General features: G+C 44.8%; 2 protein-coding genes and 2 non-coding genes across 5 annotated transcripts in view; 1 reads left to right on the top strand and 3 right to left on the bottom strand.

Annotated features, from left to right (window-relative positions):
• Window positions 1-805: 805 nt before the first annotated feature.
• On the bottom strand, window positions 806-17,406 carry FAU (FAU ubiquitin like and ribosomal protein S30 fusion). Its single transcript, XM_069638756.1, has 5 exons — window positions 17,251-17,406; window positions 8,597-8,675; window positions 6,194-6,338; window positions 2,423-2,478; window positions 806-2,129 (listed from the first exon to the last, which is right to left on the bottom strand). The coding sequence occupies exons 2-5, from the start codon at window positions 8,669-8,671 to the stop codon at window positions 2,004-2,006; spliced, it is 402 nt and encodes a 133-aa protein (XP_069494857.1). The 5' UTR covers window positions 8,672-8,675; window positions 17,251-17,406; the 3' UTR covers window positions 806-2,003.
• On the bottom strand, window positions 5,746-5,873 carry LOC138527664 (small nucleolar RNA U109). The gene has a single exon (XR_011283979.1). It is a non-coding gene; the product is annotated as a small nucleolar RNA U109 (small nucleolar RNA).
• LOC138527663 (small nucleolar RNA U109) lies at window positions 6,450-6,578 on the bottom strand. Its single transcript, XR_011283978.1, has one exon. It is a non-coding gene; the product is annotated as a small nucleolar RNA U109 (small nucleolar RNA).
• A 496-nt stretch (window positions 17,407-17,902) lies between the features above and the next one.
• Window positions 17,903-21,142, top strand: part of LOC138527508 (uncharacterized) — a 155,552-nt gene continuing 152,312 nt past the window's right edge. Inside the window, exon 1 of one of the 2 annotated variants that reach the window (XM_069638753.1) lies at window positions 17,903-18,059. Coding sequence is in view for 1 of the 2 variants with exons in the window: in XM_069638754.1 (XP_069494855.1) it covers window positions 18,054-18,059 (6 nt within the window). In the remaining variant the exon portion in view is untranslated. The remainder of the gene's footprint in view (window positions 18,060-21,142) is intronic. The other variant, XM_069638754.1, reaches the window with a different exon arrangement.

The raw sequence follows: 21,142 nt of genomic DNA, 5'->3' as shown, positions 1-21,142 counted from the left end.
GTAATCTATACCGCGCTATGGAAGGGACTGGTGGTCTCGTGCTTACTTTTATACATTTCTGCAGCCGAAATAAAGTTGTTCAATTTGTTTTACAACTAACCCACAATGGAGATAGTTTCCCATTACTGATAGTTTGTGAACAAAACAAAGGGGCAACTTGCCTCCAAAAAGCCAAGTCAGCAGCCAACACACAGACACAAAAAAAAGTCCATGGGAGCGAAGCAACAAAACAATCATCTTTCCAAGGGCAGGGTTGGCAGCGGAATAAACTTAATCAGGCAAAGGAGCCATATTTCTGGACATCTGCAGGACCCAAATGCGTGTTTTAAGGCAACATTCTCTGCTTCACTTACCTGGTCATGTTGATCGTGACTGACTGCAGTCACCCATTTAGCTATCCAGTCAATTTTTCTGCTTCACGGAATACAGCTCACAGGGTTTCCCAGCACACTACATTTATGGTCCGTTTCTTTTAGGAGTACTTGAGGCAATCAACCAATTATTTACACTTGTTGGGACCTTGACTATTAAGTGACATGGGGGCGGTTTGTTGGGATATTGCTGGCTTGCTGTGACCGACTAGTTGCAACGTTTTAATAAAGATTACCAGCAAGTCATCATTATGCAAGTCTACATGCAGTAGCACTTGAATAGCCAATAAGGTGTTAATTGATACAATGACTTCAATGCCCTGCCAGAGACAAATTAGTAGGGTGTCCAAAAATAATGTAAGAGTATGATGGGCACATCATTTACATTGGGGCTCAGCCAAATCCAGTTATTAGACCGCATACAAAAGACAAACTGCAGTTACGTTTTTTATTAGGGCTTCCTTTTCGTGCCAAACATTTTGTTGAGGAGAAGAAAAGTAATTGGGCATACAAATTTAATACTAACTTTAGCTTGCAGGACTGTTAATACTTGTTCCTCCCCTTTGACACAATGGACTGAACTAATCCATTTGGACTTTTTTCCCCCAGTTATAAAATTATAAAATCGACAGTCATGAAGCCACTATATGCATCGTTGGATTGACTTTCTCAGGCTATGGAAAGCAAGTTATCCTCTGTGAGCCTGCCCCCGCCCCCCCACAAAATAACAACTGCAGCAATTTGCACGGCTCTTCCTTATCCCCAACATTAAACATCTCACTGCCTGCCAACATCTTTTCACCCATTATAAGTTTGCAAAAAACATTGTTTCAGGTACACAGGAAACAGCCATACCAACCCACCTTGCTGTGCACCAACTACATGAAACCAAAACATCAGGGACGACAAATTTAGACCAGCTACATCACTTACCTCATACCAGAAAACGCTAAGACTTGCAGACTGATCTCGTTCTCATGTTCCAAGTTGACAGCATCATATTTCATCCACGCAAGCTATGCTAAAAACACCCATATCCGGAAAAATTGACCGCTATAAAAACCCTAATTTCCTTGCACCCAACAGGCCCAGAATGTAGTTGCAATGCTGGTTACATACTGACCAGTAAGGAATAGGTCTCTCCAGCATTCACACCCCCACTAAAAAGCCAGTTCAAAGCAGCCTACCCGAAATCACAGCTTGTCTAAAACGTGCAAGTCTACACACCCTGATGTGATCTGCACTCCACTAAAGCTATACTCTAAAAAAAAAAAAAAGATATTGTCAGCACCAACTTGAGGAATACAAAGAAGTCTTCCATCCCACCATGTTCCGAAAAACGCATACGCCCCATGTTGAATGCTGGTTGCCATCACTAGTTTCCTACCATATTGCATAAACAAACATGTATAACACCAATCGTCTTCCCTTTAGTGCAACTCCTCAAATATTAAATATGACGTGCTAGTAGGAACGCCTGGGTTATGCCCATCAACCAAAACCTAACATACCCTCAAGCATTAGCCCAAGTTGCAAGGGGGTGCTACAAATATATAATTCAGAAAGTAAGAGGAACGGGTTTTTTGCAGTCTTTTATTAAAGAATAATATTTAAATGATGGAGCACAGAAATTTAAGAGTTGGCATTGGGTCCCTTCTTCTTTCCAAAGGTAGGTACAATGTTGACAAAGCGTCTGTTGTACTGCATGCGTCTCTTTGCTCTGCCAGTCTTCTTTTTCTTCTTCTCTTGCTTGGCCACCTGGAAAAATACAGATTAGTTGTTACCAAAAACATGCAACGTACAGCACAATTAGTTGGTAACTTTACCACATAGCCAGTAAACGTGCCCTTGCTTGTTTATTCTCTACCAATTTTGCACCTGCCAATATGTCCCCCATAGAACTAATTGAGAAACTGCAACCCTTGAATCAGCACACCCAGCAACAATTTATTGGTGGTCTATATTGTAGCAGAAACGTTGGATTCAAACACATATCAACTGAAGGGCCAAGGGGGGGAACATGCATTTGCATTATTCATTTCCCTGCATACCTTTGGTGTTTGTCCCCTCACTTTTCCAGCTCGAGCAAGAGAACCGTGCACCTTACCTAGAATAGAGAATAAAGAAGAATGCTGAATAGGTAGTGTCAGATATGAAAAGAAAATGCAGCAGAAGTCCCCTAAAATGGGGCTGCCCTTTAACATTCATTCCGTGTTCAATCAGAAGCAGGTGTTAAGGAAAGGCACAATACATCCCAGAAAGAAAGGACCTGTGTCCTTTCATTAAGGAACAGTTGTCATTTTATGGACTAAGACAGCAGAAGTCATCCTGATCGGGCACTCTCCACAGAAAGTAAAACAGGGTTCGAAATTGAGGGGAGATGGGAGCTTGTAGCCTAGAAGAGCCTGGCTAGCTTGACACAAACAGTCATCAGGAGCTACTTTTGGCTCCCCAAGCCAACTGACGCCAAACATACAAATGTTGGCACATCTGTATGACAAAGCATAACAGGTCACAAACAGACCATAGATTATATTTACAGAAATCTGTATTTTAGTTACTGGTCCCACTGTAGCTCCTGGTCACTGGTTACCCAGGAGCTGCCTGTAGCTCCTCCAACCTGAATACCAATTCCTGTAAAAAACAGTGTTTATAATGTTTGAAAACATAAGCACTGCATGCAGACCTGTGTAACCCACAAAAACCTATGCAATATGAAAACTGGTGCAGTGCAAAGTGAGTGCCGATGAGCGAGATTGGACTGGCAGCACTCGTTGGGACTGAACTATGCATCCAGCTATCTAGATTGATGAATAGTGGAAGCAGAGACCACAGATACATTTCAGTGTTGTGTTGCAATATATGTCCTATTAAAGGAAAAGCTGCACAGTAGAAGTTGTCTTCCTTTAAAGCCCAGTATAGATTATCATGAACACATTCACTGTGCAGCTTAAACAAAAAGGCACAAAGCAAATAGTGCTGCATAGCAATTTGCTATGCAATTCTGTAAGTTTGCCAATTAAATTGGCTATTGTGCAGCAAAGCTAGCTATTTAAGTCACCCTGTTCAGAGAAAGCACAGCTCTTGCTGCATTTCTTTCTTGCATTCAGGGCTCTCCACCCTTTTCTATGTATGCTGCAAGTTCAAAGGGGCTAATGCAGAGCGTGCAGCAGGAATCCTCTCCTCCAAGGCACGTGTGGAAGTGCTAGATAAGATTTGTTTTTCTTTTTCAAATAATTGAAACCAGAAGTAATCCGGATGATACTTTATCAAGTATATTATTTATATCCTGTCTGGCAAAGACCCGAATTAGACAGTTAAGCTACTGTTTAACATTGCATTACCTCAATTTCAGTAAATTTAGGTTAGTGTATATAAATGTCAGCGACAACTATACATCTGCCTCGACAAAATGATCAAATGGACGAGTGAACACTTTTGAAAATGTACATGTTCACACGGCCAAACGCTTTTGATGGCAAACCTAGTTCTGCAACCGGCTGGTTGCAGAAATATGTGCAACTAGTGCCAACCCATGACCCAATGCCATAATCCATGACATCTCATCTGGTTGCTTTATATTAGCTACCCCCAAAATGAAATGGCTGCAAACTACACGATTCCACCTAGTTTGCCCAGTTTTCTGGCCGCAAAACTATTCACTCGGCTTAGTCGCTTTCTTCCCTCTTACTAGTGATCAATTGTTCCATTCAGTCTACATTTACAGATCTACCCAGGGTTTGAAATTGCTAGGAGCTACTTTTGGCTCAGAGGGCCAAACGGTGCCTTCCAAACATGTAAATGTGACATTGAGTATTTGTGAAGAATTAAAAACACATCCAATATACATTTAAATACAATAGTTCATACAAAATGTTAAAGGAGCATCTTTGGTAGCACCTGGTTCCCCCGCGGTAGCTCCTGCATACTGGGGGATTCCAGACAACCAGGAGCTGGTTTTAGCTCCTACTCATTGAATCTCAATTCGAACCTTGTCTACTGCACTACCGAAAACCGTGGCTAGCCTTCAGAGCTCCCTTTGCTCGAGGAGGATTGCATAGCACCTGTTGGAGAAACCAGGATATCTTTGTGTCCACGCAGCTGACATTTTATAGACAATCATCCAAGGCTCGCAAAGTCTTTTCACCCACTGGACAAGTCGAGAAGATTTTATGAAGGCAGAATACCATTTGCAGAGGACGTTTGAAACGTATTCAACATTTACTTTTACAGTAAAAGTCCACGAGTTTTATTGTGCATGGCTTGCCTCTGCGTGGCAGCAGTGAGTCAAAAGTGTGTTTGTGGTGAAAGGCTCCATTTTACAGAAAGCGCATATAGTCAGATGCTCCCCATTTGTTAAAGTTAGGAGTAAAATGATGTTTAGGAAGCCAGTACAAATATTTTTTTGCTGGCCAAAGGAAATGCTTGACATCATTTTGTTGCACCCAGATTAAAAGATACATGTACTTCTCCGAGCACACTACGTTTTTTCCAGTGGAACTACGTGCACTGCTGGTCCAATATCCATGGAGCTGTGAGTAAAAGCAGGGGCATATGGTCATGTGTCCGTTTCCCATTTTTTGTTAGCTGCATTTTTACTATTTTTATTTTTTGGGAGCATTTGCCCATTTTTAAAGGAGTATAATTGGATGATACACCCCTCCTCTGTAGGGCTGGTTGTGGGTCAAGTGCATTTCTCTTAGGAATGGTAAAAAATGTGCACGGCCCGACTCGTCTCATTAATGCCTTACTTCAGTGGTACACAAAACTGCTGTATTGTCGCTTGTTTTAGGTCTTGGATGCAAATACCTTCTGGTGACATTAAACACATTAGTACAACATTGCTAATGAAATGGGGCTGTTAGCTAATATTCGAATTAGCAAGCTCTGCTAATTTTTTTGAAAACGAATGTACGTCTTGTTCACTGCACAGCTAGCCTCTGGATTGCCAAATTGTGCCAAACATTAAGTGGGTATTTGATGACCTGCACCATTTTACATAAAGCACATTTACATTTTTTGCCACAAGTCGATTGCTTTTAGTTTCTTAACCTGCAGCTCCCATGGAAATTTAAAGAATTTGCAAGGCCCGACAGCTCACTAATGTCTTACTACAGCGGTACACCAATATGCTGTATTGCTTTTCATTTTTAGGTACAAATCACTTCTGATGGCATCAACATTTTTAGTGCAAAAACATTGCTATTCAAGAACATTTTAATTAGCAAGCTGCTCATTTTTTTGATCCAATGTATGCCTTGAGCTAGAATGATGCAAATACTTCCTTAAGTGTGGCATGTCAGTCCGCTACTTCAGGATAACCCCTACAGCAGTCCCACTTCATATAGACTGCCCCAATGCAACCTAACCTTGTTAATGTAGGAGGTATATACTACCCTACAGCCGGTGCTTGAAGACTGAAGGCCCTGATAGCTCCATTTTTATCTAGCACACTTGTGGGACAGTCACACTCTATGGAAAGTGGACTGTAAGCATATGCGCTTTGGCATAAACCTCTCCCAATGTGCATATTTAAATATTATAGGACATTGCATCTTCTTTACCAACCAAAACCTAAAGTTGTAATGCTTTACGCAGCTAAACCAGACAAATGGCAAAAACATGCCATGGCCTTTCCTTACAGCTACACAAGCTACTGACTTAATTAGCCATAAAACATTGAATGACAGGAATGGTCACATGTTGCTACCCAAACACTACAGCAATTCATCTGCTGAAGGCCAACATACATGGATTTTTACTGCAGACTGTGTTGCAGTTTTCAATGTTCCAAACTAATAATACGGGAAATTGATACATACCACCAAGCATTCGAGCTGTGATGCCCAAAGTGCATTGTTCAACAACACCACATTGCCCGATGACTGCTTCATCGTCCAAAGTTGCCCCGGCATACGTAAGTACCTGGTCAGCTGTAGGGAGACCTTCCAATTGTTCGATACGTGCCTAAAATTAAAAATAGATCATTTTTGTAATACTTCAGTAACTTATGTCATGGGATAACACGTACAGTAGCCCCACATCATGTAGATTGCCTCAATGACACCCAATCTTTGTTAATGTGGGAGGTATATACTACCACTCAGTCGGTGCTGGAAGACTGATGGCCCTGATAGCTCCATCCTTTATCTAGCACATTTGTGGGACAGTCACGCTCTATAGAAAGCTGACTGGAGGTATATGCACTCATGCAAACCACCCAATGTGCATGATTGTTTAAACATTAAAAGTTACTGTAGCTTCATTACTAAAGTAATTCGCCAGGCAAGTTATTAACAAGTCTAGTGCACTCGCTAGTATTTATTTTTTTTGTGCTCCCTGTGAAACCACAGGATTTCCCTGCTAGAATCGCCCAAAAACGAAATACTTATTGCTTGTGTGGGCAATTTGTGTGCTATAAATTTAGTCTTTGATTGTTATATATCTTTTATTGGATTATACATTGAAATGATTGTTCTCACAGTATTTCCTCAAGTCCAATTGATCCTCTTAGATCAAAGCAATGTTTGTATACGGTGCCGTTGCATCTTTATAAATCCAATTTAATATTAGTTGATCCTTTTAATGCAGTCTGTCCCAATTAGACAAAAAACGCATGATTGGTACATCTATTTTAGCAAAGATTCTTGTGGGAATATTAGTTTGAGACAAATTGGATTTAGAGGAACTATATAATAGCAAGGGACAATCTGATGGTTTCAAATGATCTGATCGGCCCTCGCCGGGTCCTTTCCTGCCTGACAAAGCCATGCTCACTGCTGCAGCCCTGGGGTTCCTTCCGCAAGAGGCTGCCATGAAAGGGAGAATGGACTAATCCTCCCGTTCAGCAGCAGCCATTTTTTCGTCTCGCAACTGAAAAAAGGCTATTAGTACTCTGGTTTTACGGGCCGGAGTACTAATAGCAGTAAGCCCCACTCAAAGGGGAAGGGGGTGGCATTACCTGAAGCGCTAATGCTTAGATATACAATCAACTGCTATTCTCTCATTTGGGTGTGTATTCTAATAAAAGATTTAGAACTGAATCTAAGTATCCTCATTACTAACGCCAACTTGTAATGATTGCATGGTTAAGTAAAAGATTTAAACAGGTTACTGCAAAGAGGACACAAAGGAGATCCAAATATGCAGTTTTTTAAATTAAAAAGAAAGTGAAATGCAATTTCTCTATTCATGCAAAAATTGCATTACAATTAGTACTAGCAAGACCAAGGGTGAAGCAGATACAAATACCTGTTGTGTGGACTTCGATTATAATGCGTTAATGTTTAAAGCACACCAAAAAGACTTTGGGAGGCAGGGAATCTGAGGGGGCATGCCTGTGCACTGGAGTTTGCAGTTCAGCTATACAAGCCACTAAATTAGGTTTACAAGTCCCATGCCAGGAAATGGGATCAATTAAACAAGAGTGCAACAGAAATCATGACAACAATGTTATCGGTCAGCTCGGCAGACAAATTACTTAGTACCACAATTGTGCCAATATAAAAAAAAGATCTTTACAATGAATCCCATGATGCTTCCTAGCTGCCTTCAGAAGGACTACATCTAGCTAACATAACTGTAGTTATAGGGTGTTTACTACATGGACTTCTGCTGGAAATCTGGTTCGCCACTCAGCTAGCACTTCCGCAGTTTGGCAGGTATGTTGACAAGCACGGGGTAATGTGTCTCTATGCAAGTATGACATTTGTTAATGGCAAGTCAGTAAAACATTACGTAAAATACCACAAAGCAGCCCCCCCAGCGATGCGCGTGACATTGCCCTCTGTGGGGAGTGCTCATAAGGTCACAGGCATGAGTTTCCAGTGAGCCACAACCCATCCCTAGCTCACTTCCCTTGCCCCCAACCAGACCCTTCATGGCCGCTTATATGGATTCACGAATCACTACGTTTGAGCACCAAACCCGTTTTCGTCTACATGGACGTCTCAACCGATGAACTGCTATTTTCCATGCCCGCCTGCACGATGTCATTATGAGCGTACTGTTGTACAAGGAGCTATGCTTGTCAACGAATGTGTTCATATTCTGCACTACAACCAGCACTTCACCTCAACTAAAACACATTACACAAAATATATACCTTGTGGTAAAATTTGCACTTTGAGGCGCATGCATTTGCCACTGACAATGAAATCAATGCGTGGGATAAAGGGGAAAAGTACAGAAAACGTATGGAGCATTACTGAATATGCACAACGTACCTTAATTGAATGAACAGTATCGAAATCAGAAACGTCTAGAGTATGCAAACTCTGAGCAAGTACAAAAAGCTGCATGGTTCTGAGAAAGAAAAAAGTGATTAGCAATGACAAACATTACATAGACAATTTGTATTCCACGAAAGCAGTCGCAGATTAAGCACGTGCCACACAAAGGGACCTTTTACTGAAATAACAATCGCATGTAAAGGAAACCAGAGGTCAATGTTCCATAATTCGAGGCCCTGCCTTGAAACACTTTGTATAGGTACATAAATCAATACGTTTTCAAGAAGGACGTAGCAAGGAATGCGATTATGATATTTTATTTATATCGCGCTCATACACAGGTGTTTCAGACTGCGACCAGGCAAAGGGAGGGGAACAGTGGAGAGAACAAGCACAACGATCTTACTAGGCCCAGTGACATTGAGAACGCACAAGTGCATGGGGAAGAGAAAAGCATGAGAGGACAGGATAAATAAACATGGTGATCAGAAACAGTGGTAGTGCAGCCTGCGCGGGCCAAGTGCAAGGTTAGTCAGACAGGGAGTATCTGATCTGCAGACAGAGTTGGGGGGGGGGGGCTGTATGGCTATAGATACAGGCCCCAGTGCAAGGGGTGGCCAGGGGGCAGTGCAGGAGGGCAACAGGGTGAGCAGGTACCTGGGCTCGAAGGGCAGACGGGGGCCAGGTGCAGCATTGCTGAGCGAGAAAGCAGATCAGCAGGGGAGAAGAGGGGGAAAGGCAGAGGCGAAGAGGAAGGTCTTGAGGAGCTTCCGGAACCGTAGGTGGTTCTCAAGTTTCAAGGTAGCAGGTAGGCAATTCCAGAGGGAGGCCCCAGCAGAAGACAAAGATCTACCACCAGCTCGTTTCTTTGAAAAACGATTGACTATGGGGGAATTGGATGTAGAGGAGCAAAGGGCTCTACCAGGGGAGGTATTTACGGAGGGATAGTTGAAGGTAATTTGGACCCAGGCCCCAGAAAGCCTTGTGGACAATGCAAAGGGTTTTAAATGTAATCCTTGCAACCACAGGGAGCCAATGAAGGCATTTCAGAGCTGGAGAGATACGATCCCAGGGCTTGAGGCCAAGGACAAGTCTCGCAGTCCTGTTCTGGATTAGTTGTAAAGGGTAGAAAGTGGAGGCAGGTAGATTTAGAAAGAGGCTGTTGCAGTGGTGCAACCTAGAGAGAATCAGAGCTTGGGAGACAAGGAGCTGCTGAGGGAAGGAGAGGAAAGGAAGAGTCCCTTTATGGGAGGTGCAGTAAGAAGTTAAACTTTTTGGAGACATCAGAGATGTGTGCGGAGAAGGAAAGTGCGGAGTTAAAGATGACCCCAAGGTTCTTAGCTTTGCTGGTAGGGGCAGGAGGAGGGCCATGGGAGGCCGTCCAGAGAGTGAGGGGAAATGATGGAGGGGGTGTACCAATGAGGAGGATCTCAGTCTTGTTGGCGTTTAAACAAAGATCATTTGTGGCACACCAATTTTGAATGGAAACAGATGAGGGAAAGAGGCCGAGGGAAGCCTGAAAATGAGTTGGGTGTCGTCAGCATAGCACTGGTAATTTGAGCAGAAAATGGAAATGCAGTAGGCGAGAGTTGCCAGATATAAAGCAAGCAAGTTTGCTGACCAGAATCACAAATGCGTTTATTTGTATTCCGTTTGACACAGCATTTATCACAAGTCTGCCAATTTTAAAGTTACAAAACAAAGCTCATTTAAGAAACTACACACCGAGGAGTGAGGTATTACTTGTCTTTGGGACCGAGCTAAGGGTCCAAGAAGAGCGAACCTCTGAGGTGCCATCAGCAGCCCTTTGCCCCCTCGGATAACAAGCTGTAGTGCCAATGCTGTAACCGAACTTCGCACTATGCGCCTTGCACACCAAACTCACGTTAACTACAAACTTAAAATGGCCACCACAGACATTGAAAAGGCGCTCCTTTACTATGTTCATGGCATGTGGAAAAGGAACAAGTGGCCGGTAAGGAATTGGTGGGGGTGAGGGGTACTTCACCATTTAGATTTTTATTTGGTTTTGTGTTCAGCACTGGCCCTACTTGGGGGGGGTTATCTGAACACCTTACAAGGTTCAAAATTGCAGCTGAAACAGAAGTTATAAAATTTCAGGCTAGGAAGAGTATGATAGACAGGTAAAAGCAGGGGTAGTGTATTAGGTGTGGTGGAAGCAGGCATGTACTGATGCCTTTTCAGAGTGGCCATGAAGGGTACAGTGCATATATAAGTGGTAGGGCATTGAGGTTCTGTTTTTTCATCATCTGACATTATTATGAATGCATTTTAAACGCGTATAAAGATTTTTTTACTATTAACGAACCCCACAACTGACCTTTCCCGCCCCCCAAAAATGTTGATTACCTTTTTCGTAATTCCGTACACATTTAAAACGCAGTTGTAGATATGACAGGCGACAAAACGACTTTATACCAGCGTTGCAGGTTCTGGGTGCCCACTTGGTAAATGGTTGTGTGCGTTAGTTTGCAGAGTAGAATGTACTAAGATTCGGGCTGGCTTGTCTAGCTTGTGTCAGTGATGGGTTTCTGTTTGTTATGAAGGGGTTTCTGTTTGTTATGAAGGGTTGCGGTACTGCTTTGAATACAAAGCAGAGCAATATGAAGGCAATTCTCTGGAGTACTGGGAGCCAGTGGAGCTGGGGTGATGCGCACGTTTTTGGGTAGGCGGAGAATGAGTCTCACTACTGTGTTTTGCATGACTTGAATGGTGGGTGTTAGCGATTGTGGGCAATCACCATGGAAAGTATCAAAAAATGAAAATCACCACTGGAACAATAAACGAAGAGAGAGACCTGGGTCCACAGGGGAGCCTCCAGGAAACCGCAGAACTAAATATTGCCAAAGACCCAGTCAGCCGATGATATAAAAAGAGTACAATTGAGTATTGTCTCATCATTAGATGAAAGTTGAATTGAACAGGAGTTCAATGCGGCTTTACCAGTCATCTGGAGAAAGAGGAGCAATCACATGAGAAACACAGAAAGAAGCAGATGGCACAATCAGAAATAAAATCGCCATGCACAACCCAACAATCCTGCCACACGAAATATGCATCCTCCATAGTTGCCCCGCCAACCACGTCGCTCGCTGTACTTATGAAATAAGTCTTCCAAGACAATCTGCGGTCAAGCCAGACCCTAAGCCACCCCAACTATACCAGAAAGGCTGGTGTGCCCCCCTTGAACCACTTTCTCAACTCCATCGTGTTGGTAAAGGTGTTCCCCCTTTCTCAGCTAAGACCAGTATTAGACCGCAACAACCTAATCAACTGCTCCCTTGCTACAGGCTCATCTTCCCGAATGCCCTAAAAACGTGAAACCACCCCTTTAAATAAAAAAAAAAAATGTAAGCCCACTAATTAAGCCAACATTTTTCTTCCACTAGGTGTGTGCATTTAGGTCCAAGTTCAACGCGCGCAGTAACTGTATATTGGAAACTAAAGGATGTTAGGAAAGGTGTATGTGCACAACATGTAGCACCACGATTCTTGGTGGAACTATTGTTTGTCAAACTTCCATTTTGTTTTGTGGTAGGGTCTTCTGCTCCCACATTTGGTGAACACAGGCAAGTTGAACTTAGATGAATCCCTCCCATCTCCAAAAACAATTGGAAAGGCTTACAGAATTAGGTACCCAACGGCAAGCATACAGACCGTGAAGTTCACCCCACACATGACAATCAAAGTGGCCCCACTGTACAGAAGGGACTAGCTCCTTTAGTCATTGCACAACACCACATGGGCATCATTTTCTTATCAAGTGAGCCTCCAACACGGCCAGGTACTTCCATTCCGTTGAATCAAGCACACTCTTTCAGCTTGGCTCTTAAACCTCTCTCCATGGCCGAGAAATTAAAGTTCAGCGCGATTCATCCCTTGCAAGCTACGCTGGGATGGTCGCATGGATTTATGGCTATTCAACAGATACCTCAACCAATCGTCCCTGCCACCATGCAAACGTATTCAGTTTCAAAAGGGGCCACCATTGGTCAGCAGTGTGCGTGTGGAGGTTGATCAGCCAGTTATACCTCAACTCTCCAAAACATCTTGGCCCCACTGTCCCTTCCGCTAATCTCCTTCGTGGTTGCATTCCCACCCAAAGCCGCCAACCACCATGGGGGAATCTGACATTAGACTACCCTATGCCCCTCCAACGTGAGAAATTACACCCCCAAGTACATGTTCTAAAACACATCCCATCGTTCATGAAAAAGGCAGGCGACAACCCATTCATTGAACAAGACATTATTGCAATAGTAATTTGCGTTGCCCCGTTGTCGCATGAGCTCTTGATAATCCAGAATAAGGAGGCTAGACAGACTATGGTATTCTCGTACACCAGCCGTGTTATCTGTACACCCCCCCCTTTGCTCTACCAAATTGTGGTAATGCCATTCAGGAGAAACATTTGTAGAACACTGGAAGCTGCAAGGGGGTATACTTTGGAATGCTGTCCCAGTAACATCAAGGATGAGTTTCAAGTATTCACCCATTTCCATAAAAACTTCTTTAGTACTACCCATCATGCATCTTCCTTTAGCCTTCCCAATCTGGACGCCCAGCTGCCTCTGCCGACTACTAATCCCTTTTCCTTCACCTGCTGCCTTTGTCCTCCATTTACCGGCAACACTTGCCCTCGCCCATTGACTAAATGAATGTCTACCAAAATATGTTAAGAAAAAGCTGTCCTCTGTTCCGTATTCCCTCACCTTTGCAGTTGGCCTGAACAAAAACCCTCAACACCACAAATATAACGAATACATTCTATAAAAAGGTGCTAATTCAGAACAGATTCGTTGGGGGCACCTACAGGAGTAAGCAAGAGGGGGCTGCGGCACCTCCTGGGGGTGGGGCGGACTACACCAACGAACTGCCGTCACACTGAAAGAAAGCTGTGCAGGGAAATGTGGGAGGGACACTCTGCAGGTCATAGGCCCGGGGAACCGTTGTAGGTTTTTAGATATTGGAAAACCAATCCAAACTATACTCAATAGGGTACAGTTGGATCAGCCAAACACCACCAAAGCGAGCCGGCTAACGAGGAACCAGCAACATTCGATCCCACAGGTATACAACTCTAACGGAACCATAAGTACCTGAACCAGGATACAGACCCCACTAACCCACCCCTCAATCTTCTGCATACCTAAACCCACACAACCATCTCTCCCAGCAATCCGCATGCACTTTACCACACCAACACCACAAACTTCACCCACAGCACTCGAGGCCGTCATGCGATCTGATACTAGCACTAAAGCCCAGCACTCGGTGTATACTGAGCTGAAGCTGCCAACAGGACACCACTTCTCCCACTCTCCTTCTCCCCTCCTCCCGACTAACCCTACTCCACCCTTCCTGTTTACAGACCCGCCAGAGCACCTGGGGACCAATTCCGCTGGAGACTGTGCGCTATACAAGTACCGCTAACATAACAAAATCCCCAGATAAATGTAGCAGGGCTGTGCCGGGGAAACCTGCTCTAAGCACGAGCAACACACCACGGGCCAGGGTGGAGCTCAAGCTGCGCGTCATGGCCAGACCGAAGCAGCCAAGACAACACTGTGTGATGCAATGACAGCAGGCCAATTCTACAGGCAGATCCAAGCCAGTGAACTGTTCACATGGCCACAAGTGTCTACTATCAGTAGGTGGCTAAAGGAAATTGACACTGAACGGAAAGACGAATCAAATAAGCCTGAGAGTCCCTTGGAGGTGGCCAGCCTTCATGAGTATCCATCACAAGGTTTGCAAAGGGTGTTACCCAGCAGATACCGTGGGAACCTCTCCCTTCCCACCAGAAGCAGAGTGTTTCATGTTCCATTGTCAATGGTACTGACTAATGGCAGTATAATAACGTTCTGGTGATTAGCACAAATGTTATTTTAATAATTGCAAACGATCCCTGGGAGGGGTGAGAAGCGATGTGGCACCACATGGGGAGGCGATGAGTTGGGATACTGTTGATCTGTTTGCTCCAATCAAGTTTCACCAACATACGTTTAGCACTATGATATGATATGGTATTTGTAACGCGCCTATACACAAGCGTTTCAAGGCGCGACGAGGCGGGGGGGGGGGGGAACAAGGGAAAGACAGACAAACGATCCTACTAGGCCAGGTGTCATTCAGATCGCGCAAGTGCAGAGGTAAGGGGAAAAAGGAGAAAGTGCAAGGGGAGGAGGTGGGGGGGAAAGTGCAGTACAAGGTAAGTAGCGTAAAATAAATAATGAATAAAAAGGGCCAGCTGGTGGCAAGTGCGAGGTAAGTGCAGAGCAAGTGCTGGGAAGGGGGCTGTAGGGATACAGTGACAGTCCCACGGTGCAGGGGGGGCCAGGGGAGGCAGTGCAAGAGGAGAGTGGCTGGGCCCTGGACCGAGGTCGCTGAGAGTGGCCCAGATGCAGGTTAAGTGCAGAATTCAGTGGGGAGTTAAGCAGGTTTAGCAGGGGAGAGGGAGAGAGAAGGCAGAAGCGAAGAGGAAGGTTTTGAGGTGCTTCCGGAACCGGAGATGGTTCTCCTCAAGTTTCAGGGAGGCAGGAAGGCTGTTCCAGAGGGAGGCCCCTGCTGCGGAGAGAGATCTACCCCCAGCTCGTTGCTTCGAGAAGCGGCTGACCATGAGGGAGTTGGAGACGGATGAGCGAAGGGCTCGTGAAGGAAGATATTTAGGAAGAGAGAGTTGAAGGTATTTAGGCCCCAGAAGGCCTTGTGGACAATGCAGAGGGTTTTGAACTTAATCCTCGCAGCCACTGGGAGCCAGTGAAGAGATTTCATTCCAGGAGAGATACGGTCCCTGGGCTTGAGGCCAAGGACAAGTCTCGCAGTTCTGTTCTGGATAAGTTGCAGAGGGCGGAGAGTGGAGGCAGGCAGATTTAGATAGAGGCTGTTACAGTAGTCCAGCCTTGAGAGAACCAGGGCTCGGGAGACAGTGAGCTTCTGGGGGAAGGAGAGGAAGGGAAGAATACCTCTGAGGAGGTGCAGTTGGTAGTGAGACTTCTTAGAGACGTCAGATATATGAGGAGAGAAGGAGAGTGTGGAGTCGAAGATGACCCCGAGGTTTTTAGCCTTGCAGGTAGGGGCAGGAGGGGGGCCAAGGGAGGCCGGCCAGAGAGCTGAAGGGAAGGAGGGAGTGGGTGTGCCGATGAGTAGAATCTCAGTCTTACTGGCGTTAAGGCAGAGGTCATTGGCGGCACACCATTCCTTGATAGTAGACAGACAGTCGGAGATGAGGGAAGGAGAGGAGGAGGCCGAGGGTAGCCTGAAAATGAGCTGGGTATCGTCCGCATAGCACTGGAAGTAGGGGCAGAGAGCGGCGATGCGGTGGGCAAGGAGTGCCAGATACTGGTTGAAAAGCCAGGGAGAGAGGTTGGATCCCTGGGGGACACCACAGGTGGAGAAAAAGATGTCAGAGAGGAAGGAGCCCATTTGGAAAAGATGGATGGGATCTTTAGCCAATGAGTATTGTTGGCAAACATGACAATTGTATTTTGTGGAATAAAATTAATGTTCATGTATGCCCAGATGTCAACTCTAATCAGTTCCAGTCCACTGTTCTGTTTGTGTAGTGCTCGCCTAGCTATAATAAAACAGTGTTCCGCTTCGTGCCCAGCGTGCACTCCATTTGGGGAGGGGGGGGGGTGTAGAGGACCCCTAATATATGTAAACCATGACTTATTGCTTATGGGCCCGCATTCTCTACATATACTCTAGAAATGCCGGATTGTTTTTATACAAATGACATACATATTTACACCAGTTGGTCTGGGCAGTCAAAAGGGGCTCATGTAAACCATTACTTGTTGCTCATGGACCATCATTCTCTACATATACCCTAGACATGCCTCAATGATTTTTTATACAAATGACACCCCTCAGAGTTATCACATTTAATGGGTATCGGGTTATATGGTGCGCAGTACAACAGATGGCCGAGTGACCGTCGAGAATGTTCCAGCCGGAAAACAAGCTGCATTTTAATGTAAGCAGATTTGATTTTGTTGTATGGGACACCAGTTAACTTTTCTAAACATTGACAAATAATGTGGATTGCTGGGGTTTTGTTACCAGCTAGTCACTTCTTTTCAGACGGACTTCACTTATCAAAGCTGTGACGTTTCTCACAGGACCATGCGTGAGGCCACTCAGTCCAGTTCCACGACTACATTCTTTGACCCCCCCTTCCGATTTCAAATATTGAAAACCATTCCCAATAAGGAAGGAGATCCCCCTCCGTCCCCTCGTGCAAAACTTTAGGACGCGAACTGAGACTACAAACCCCTAGGGTCAACGCAGATCGGCGGGTTTAGTACCTCGTCGTAAAAAGACCGTACGCTATACTTAATGAACCTGATATTTTCGGAAGGAGCCTCCAAAGAGCCTAGAAATTGCGTCGGATGATTAACCATGCGTTAGACAGTCATTGTGCGACAGCATCTGCGAGGAGATAGCGGGATGATGGCGTGGCCACCCGGAACCAGTATGATGGTGGAGTCGCCACTCGCCCGACAAGAGCGGCCCTAATGGCTTCCGTGAAACAGCGCGGCCGTGTTCCGGAAGCCTCGCTTTTTCGGTCACTAGAGACTGCGTATCACACACGTCCTAAAACGCATCCATTTAAAAACACTTACCCGCTTTTCCTTCAAGGACTCTCGGTGAATCCACTGGAGGAATACGCCACCCGAGCTCTAACCCTTGCGGTAGACGGTGCGAAAAGGCCTGTACGCTTGCGCATGCGCTCAGTGGCAGTGCGGTGGGCGGAGCCATTGCCACATTTTGTTCCAGCCTCTTTCGAAAACAGAGCAGCCATGTGCAAAGGGGAAATAGAAACAGTAGACAGACTATGACGTTTAACCGTAATGAAATTCGAGGGCCGAGGCCCACCAGTGACGATACGCTAAAAGCCAACAGTGTGATTTAATCAATATTTATCTTGTAAATATCCTAATTAAACGTCGCGCCTTCGCTGTAGCGCAGCGCCTATTCGACTCATTTCAATGTGCGCCAGCTAACGCATGAAGCGTCATGTACAGTACACCGCGTGGATTTCAGTCCAAGATGCCATCAAGCTAACCATGTGCAAGGATGCGATGGGCCTGTTCTGTGTAACTTCACGTACACAGCAATACTATTTTGTCCGACGTTAACATGTCTGCTAAACGGTCTTTCCACCCATGCACATGCAAATGTTTCTCGCCGCAAACGTAGTCTAGCCTGTGTCAAGTGTACACCTACACGCTGCTTATCGCTGGCAAACGGTGAAGCAAAGAGGGCAGGGCGGAAGGTGGTGTGCGCATGCTCACGAGGGCACGCGCACGCGCAGTGGCATTCAGAGCTTGCTGCTGCATAGTATAGCTTCTACTACAAAGTAGTTCTAACCCTGGTTTTGTGCGATGGTATTTCTCACTTTATAAGTACCACCGGAGGAGGGGGAATGACAGTAAGTCAGGGGAAGGGCTGCATGTTTCTCACTGGTTGTTTTTCGCGTCTTGTCGTTAAACAGTATTTTCTCAGTGTTGACAATGATTATGGACTGGTTTGGTAGTGGATATTTACAGACGTGTAGGAGATTGGACACTGAGATGTCTCCCCTTTCGTTTATGAGCAGTTTGGTGTGGCGGTTTGATGGTTGCTGGGGTAACTAAGGAATGCTGGGATGAAGTATGGGACGTGTTATGTACTGAAGGACGTGATGATGCGCACGGTTGGGACTGTTGGGTGAATTTTGTACCCACACAACCGAGTATTTTTCTATGTCTTGTGGGAGTTTAATGATTTGGGAAAAAAGCCAAAAGACTATCGTCAATTCCAAAACCCTACAATGGTACTTTACAATCTTGGATCGCTCGAGGCACACTTTGTTGCAGGACATAACATTGCCGTCTTTAAGAGAGGGCTATCACGTAGTTGAAATAGGTTTATGTAAATGTAAGAGCTTACTCAGTAATATAAGTGCGCCCCCTGGACAATGTTTACTAAACCCAGATTTGGCTAACAGGAAATGATGTCTGATGGATTAGAGTATAACTTGTGATACAGTACCCACATATGAACTTTTCGCTTGGTTAGGTAGGAAAAGGGCTTAGGCACGTTGCCTTATCTGATCAAATTCCCTGACCATGGATATTGCAAACTTTTAATGGAAATTACATCATGCTACCGACCATTGATATTATAGATCATAGGCAACATTTGCCAGTATCTAAGTGCAGATGTAGTTTATGTAATGCATTTCCAGAAACTCTTTATTACAGTATGATTCAGTGCCCAATTGTCAGGACTGAAAGAACCATTTATTTTATAATGCTTTCTATATGGATGCTTCAGTGAGAACTTCTGGGCTTGGATTTTAACAGGCTTGAATTTGGGGCTTCTATTCAGATTTTCAACACATTCGTTTAAGAAAGTCATAATTCTATTAAAGACATGTAGGAAAAGGATTATGCTTCTCTTATCTTTACTCACTTGTGCAGCATTACATTTACAATAACAATATTAGAACATTAAAGTGAAAAAACTACATGTTGCATGTAAAATAGTCTTTAGTAGTTCTCTTGTTATTGGTGTTCAAATAAACGTGATACATTTCCTCCAATAGTTTGTTTGTTTGTTTGTTTGTTTGTTTATTCATTTATTGTGCGCACCGGACCCTGAGGTAGCAGGGCGCAAGAGACAAGGAGGTTTACAGCTTGGTTACAGACGTTACAAGTTACAAAGCAGGCAAAGGGGACATTTCTTGACTCTGCAAGGTGAAACAAGTACAAGTGCAGATAAGGCGCAGCAATCCAATCTATGACTAGCGTTTACAAAAAAAGCAGGTCATTTCGTGTCAGGTGAAGAAAGAGTGGAGGTGCGAGGGGGAGAGTGCCATTTATATCGCATTCTCGGTGAGCCATTTTATGGTATTCTTTCTGAAGTTGTTGAACGTTTGGTCGGATCTAAGTGCATGAGGTAGGGCGTTCCATAATTGAGCTGCCTTGACTGGGAAGCTGGATCCTCCAATAGTGGTTAGTTTAAATCTGGGCACTATGAGGCAGTTGGGGGCTGACTGTCCTTGTAAGTCTAGTGGGATTTTTTTTGTTAAGACGTTCTGTAAGGTAGCGGGGGGCTTTGTTATTTAAGCATTTATGGATGAGGGAGGCAGATTTAAGGTTGATTTTTTTCTTGGGTGGAGAGCCATTTGTGTTTACGGCTTAACTTCTGAGATATGTACTCTTCTAGGGATACTTAGGGCCGCTCTAAGTGCATTATTTTGGAGCACTTGAATTCTATTGACGATTTGTTTAGTTGTCCCTATGTAGAGGGCTTTACAATAGTCTAATCTTGATAAGATGAGGGCTCTGGCTAGGATAAGACAGCTGTCATCTGATAAGATTTGTTTCCCGGCTCGTATTAATTTACATGTATAGGCCGTGGATGAGGCCAGTGAGTTCACCTGTTTGGTTAAGGATAGTATCGAATCAAGGTAAAAACCAAAGGGTTTTTACTTCTATGGCGACCTTGATAGTGTTGCCATCGATGATGATGGTTGAGTAGTTTTGGTTGAGTTTGGAGATGCGGGCTGTGGTGCCCAGGATGATGAGCTCTGTTTTGTCATCGTTGAAGCATAGGCCATGGTTAGCCATCCATGCTTGAACGATGCTATAGACTCTGTTCACCAAAGCCAGATCTTCAACGTAACCCCCAGTAAGTGGTAGGAGAATCTGGGTATCGTCTGCGTAGTTGATATAGGTGATACCCAGATTGTCGAGATCGTCAAAGAGTGGCTTGGTGAAGATATTATAAAGTGTTGGCGAGACACAGGATCCCTGGGGCACTCCGCAGGTGATGGGTATCAGGACTGCTGCCGCTGCGGGGGAGAACACCCTCATGGTCCTGTCACTAAGGAATGACTGTATCCAGACTATAGCCTCTCCTGAGAAGTGGGCCGCCGAGTCCAAGTGATTACATAGGACTCTATGGTCCACCAAATCAAAGGCGGCTGAGAGGTCTAGAAGGAGGAGGAGAGCTAATTTGCCATCGTCTCTGAGTGAGTCTATTTGGGCCTTTAAGTCAATAAGGGCAGTCTCTGTGCCATGTTGCGGTCGGAAACCGGATTGGCGGGTGCCAAGGAGATGGTTAATCTCAAGGAAGTTCTGGATATGGGTGTACGCTACCTTGTCTAATATTTTTAGTAAGAAAGGCACCGTGGTGATGGGTCTATAATTTGTGGGAATGTTGGGGTCCAATGTTTGCTTTTTCAGAAGGGGGAGTACCCAGGATTCCTTTAGGTTGATTGGGATGGTGCCTGTAGTGAAGGAGGCATTAATACGTTTTGTGATGAAGGGGGCTAGATCTCTAGCCGCGTCCTTGATCAGTTGTGCGGGGCATTGGTCACCTTTGCAGTTAGACGGTTTAAGAGTCAGAATAGTCTTCTCTACCTGAATCACTGAGACCTTGGAGAAATGGAATTGGGTAGATTCTTTGGGTTTGGGTGTGGGAGTTTTGTCCAAAGGAGGTTGGGTAGGTAATGAGGCTTTCTTT

Source organism: Ambystoma mexicanum, chromosome 14 (genome assembly GCF_040938575.1).
Source record: "Ambystoma mexicanum isolate Mex_15411 chromosome 14, UKY_AmexF1_1, whole genome shotgun sequence".
NCBI lineage: Eukaryota > Metazoa > Chordata > Amphibia > Caudata > Ambystomatidae > Ambystoma > Ambystoma mexicanum.
This window is presented reverse-complemented; position numbering and strand designations above follow the sequence as displayed.

Excerpts from the sequence above, each read along its gene's own strand:
- FAU (XM_069638756.1), bottom strand. The coding sequence starts at position 8,671 with ATGCAGCTTTTTGTACTTGCTCAGAGTTTGCATACTCTAGACGTTTCT. Across the intron at positions 6,339-8,596 it reads ATACTGTTCATTCAATTAAG|GCACGTATCGAACAATTGGA; the intron begins GTACGTTGTGCA and ends TTTTAATTTTAG. Across the intron at positions 2,479-6,193 it reads CACAGCTCGAATGCTTGGTG|GTAAGGTGCACGGTTCTCTT; the intron begins GTATGTATCAAT and ends TCTCTATTCTAG.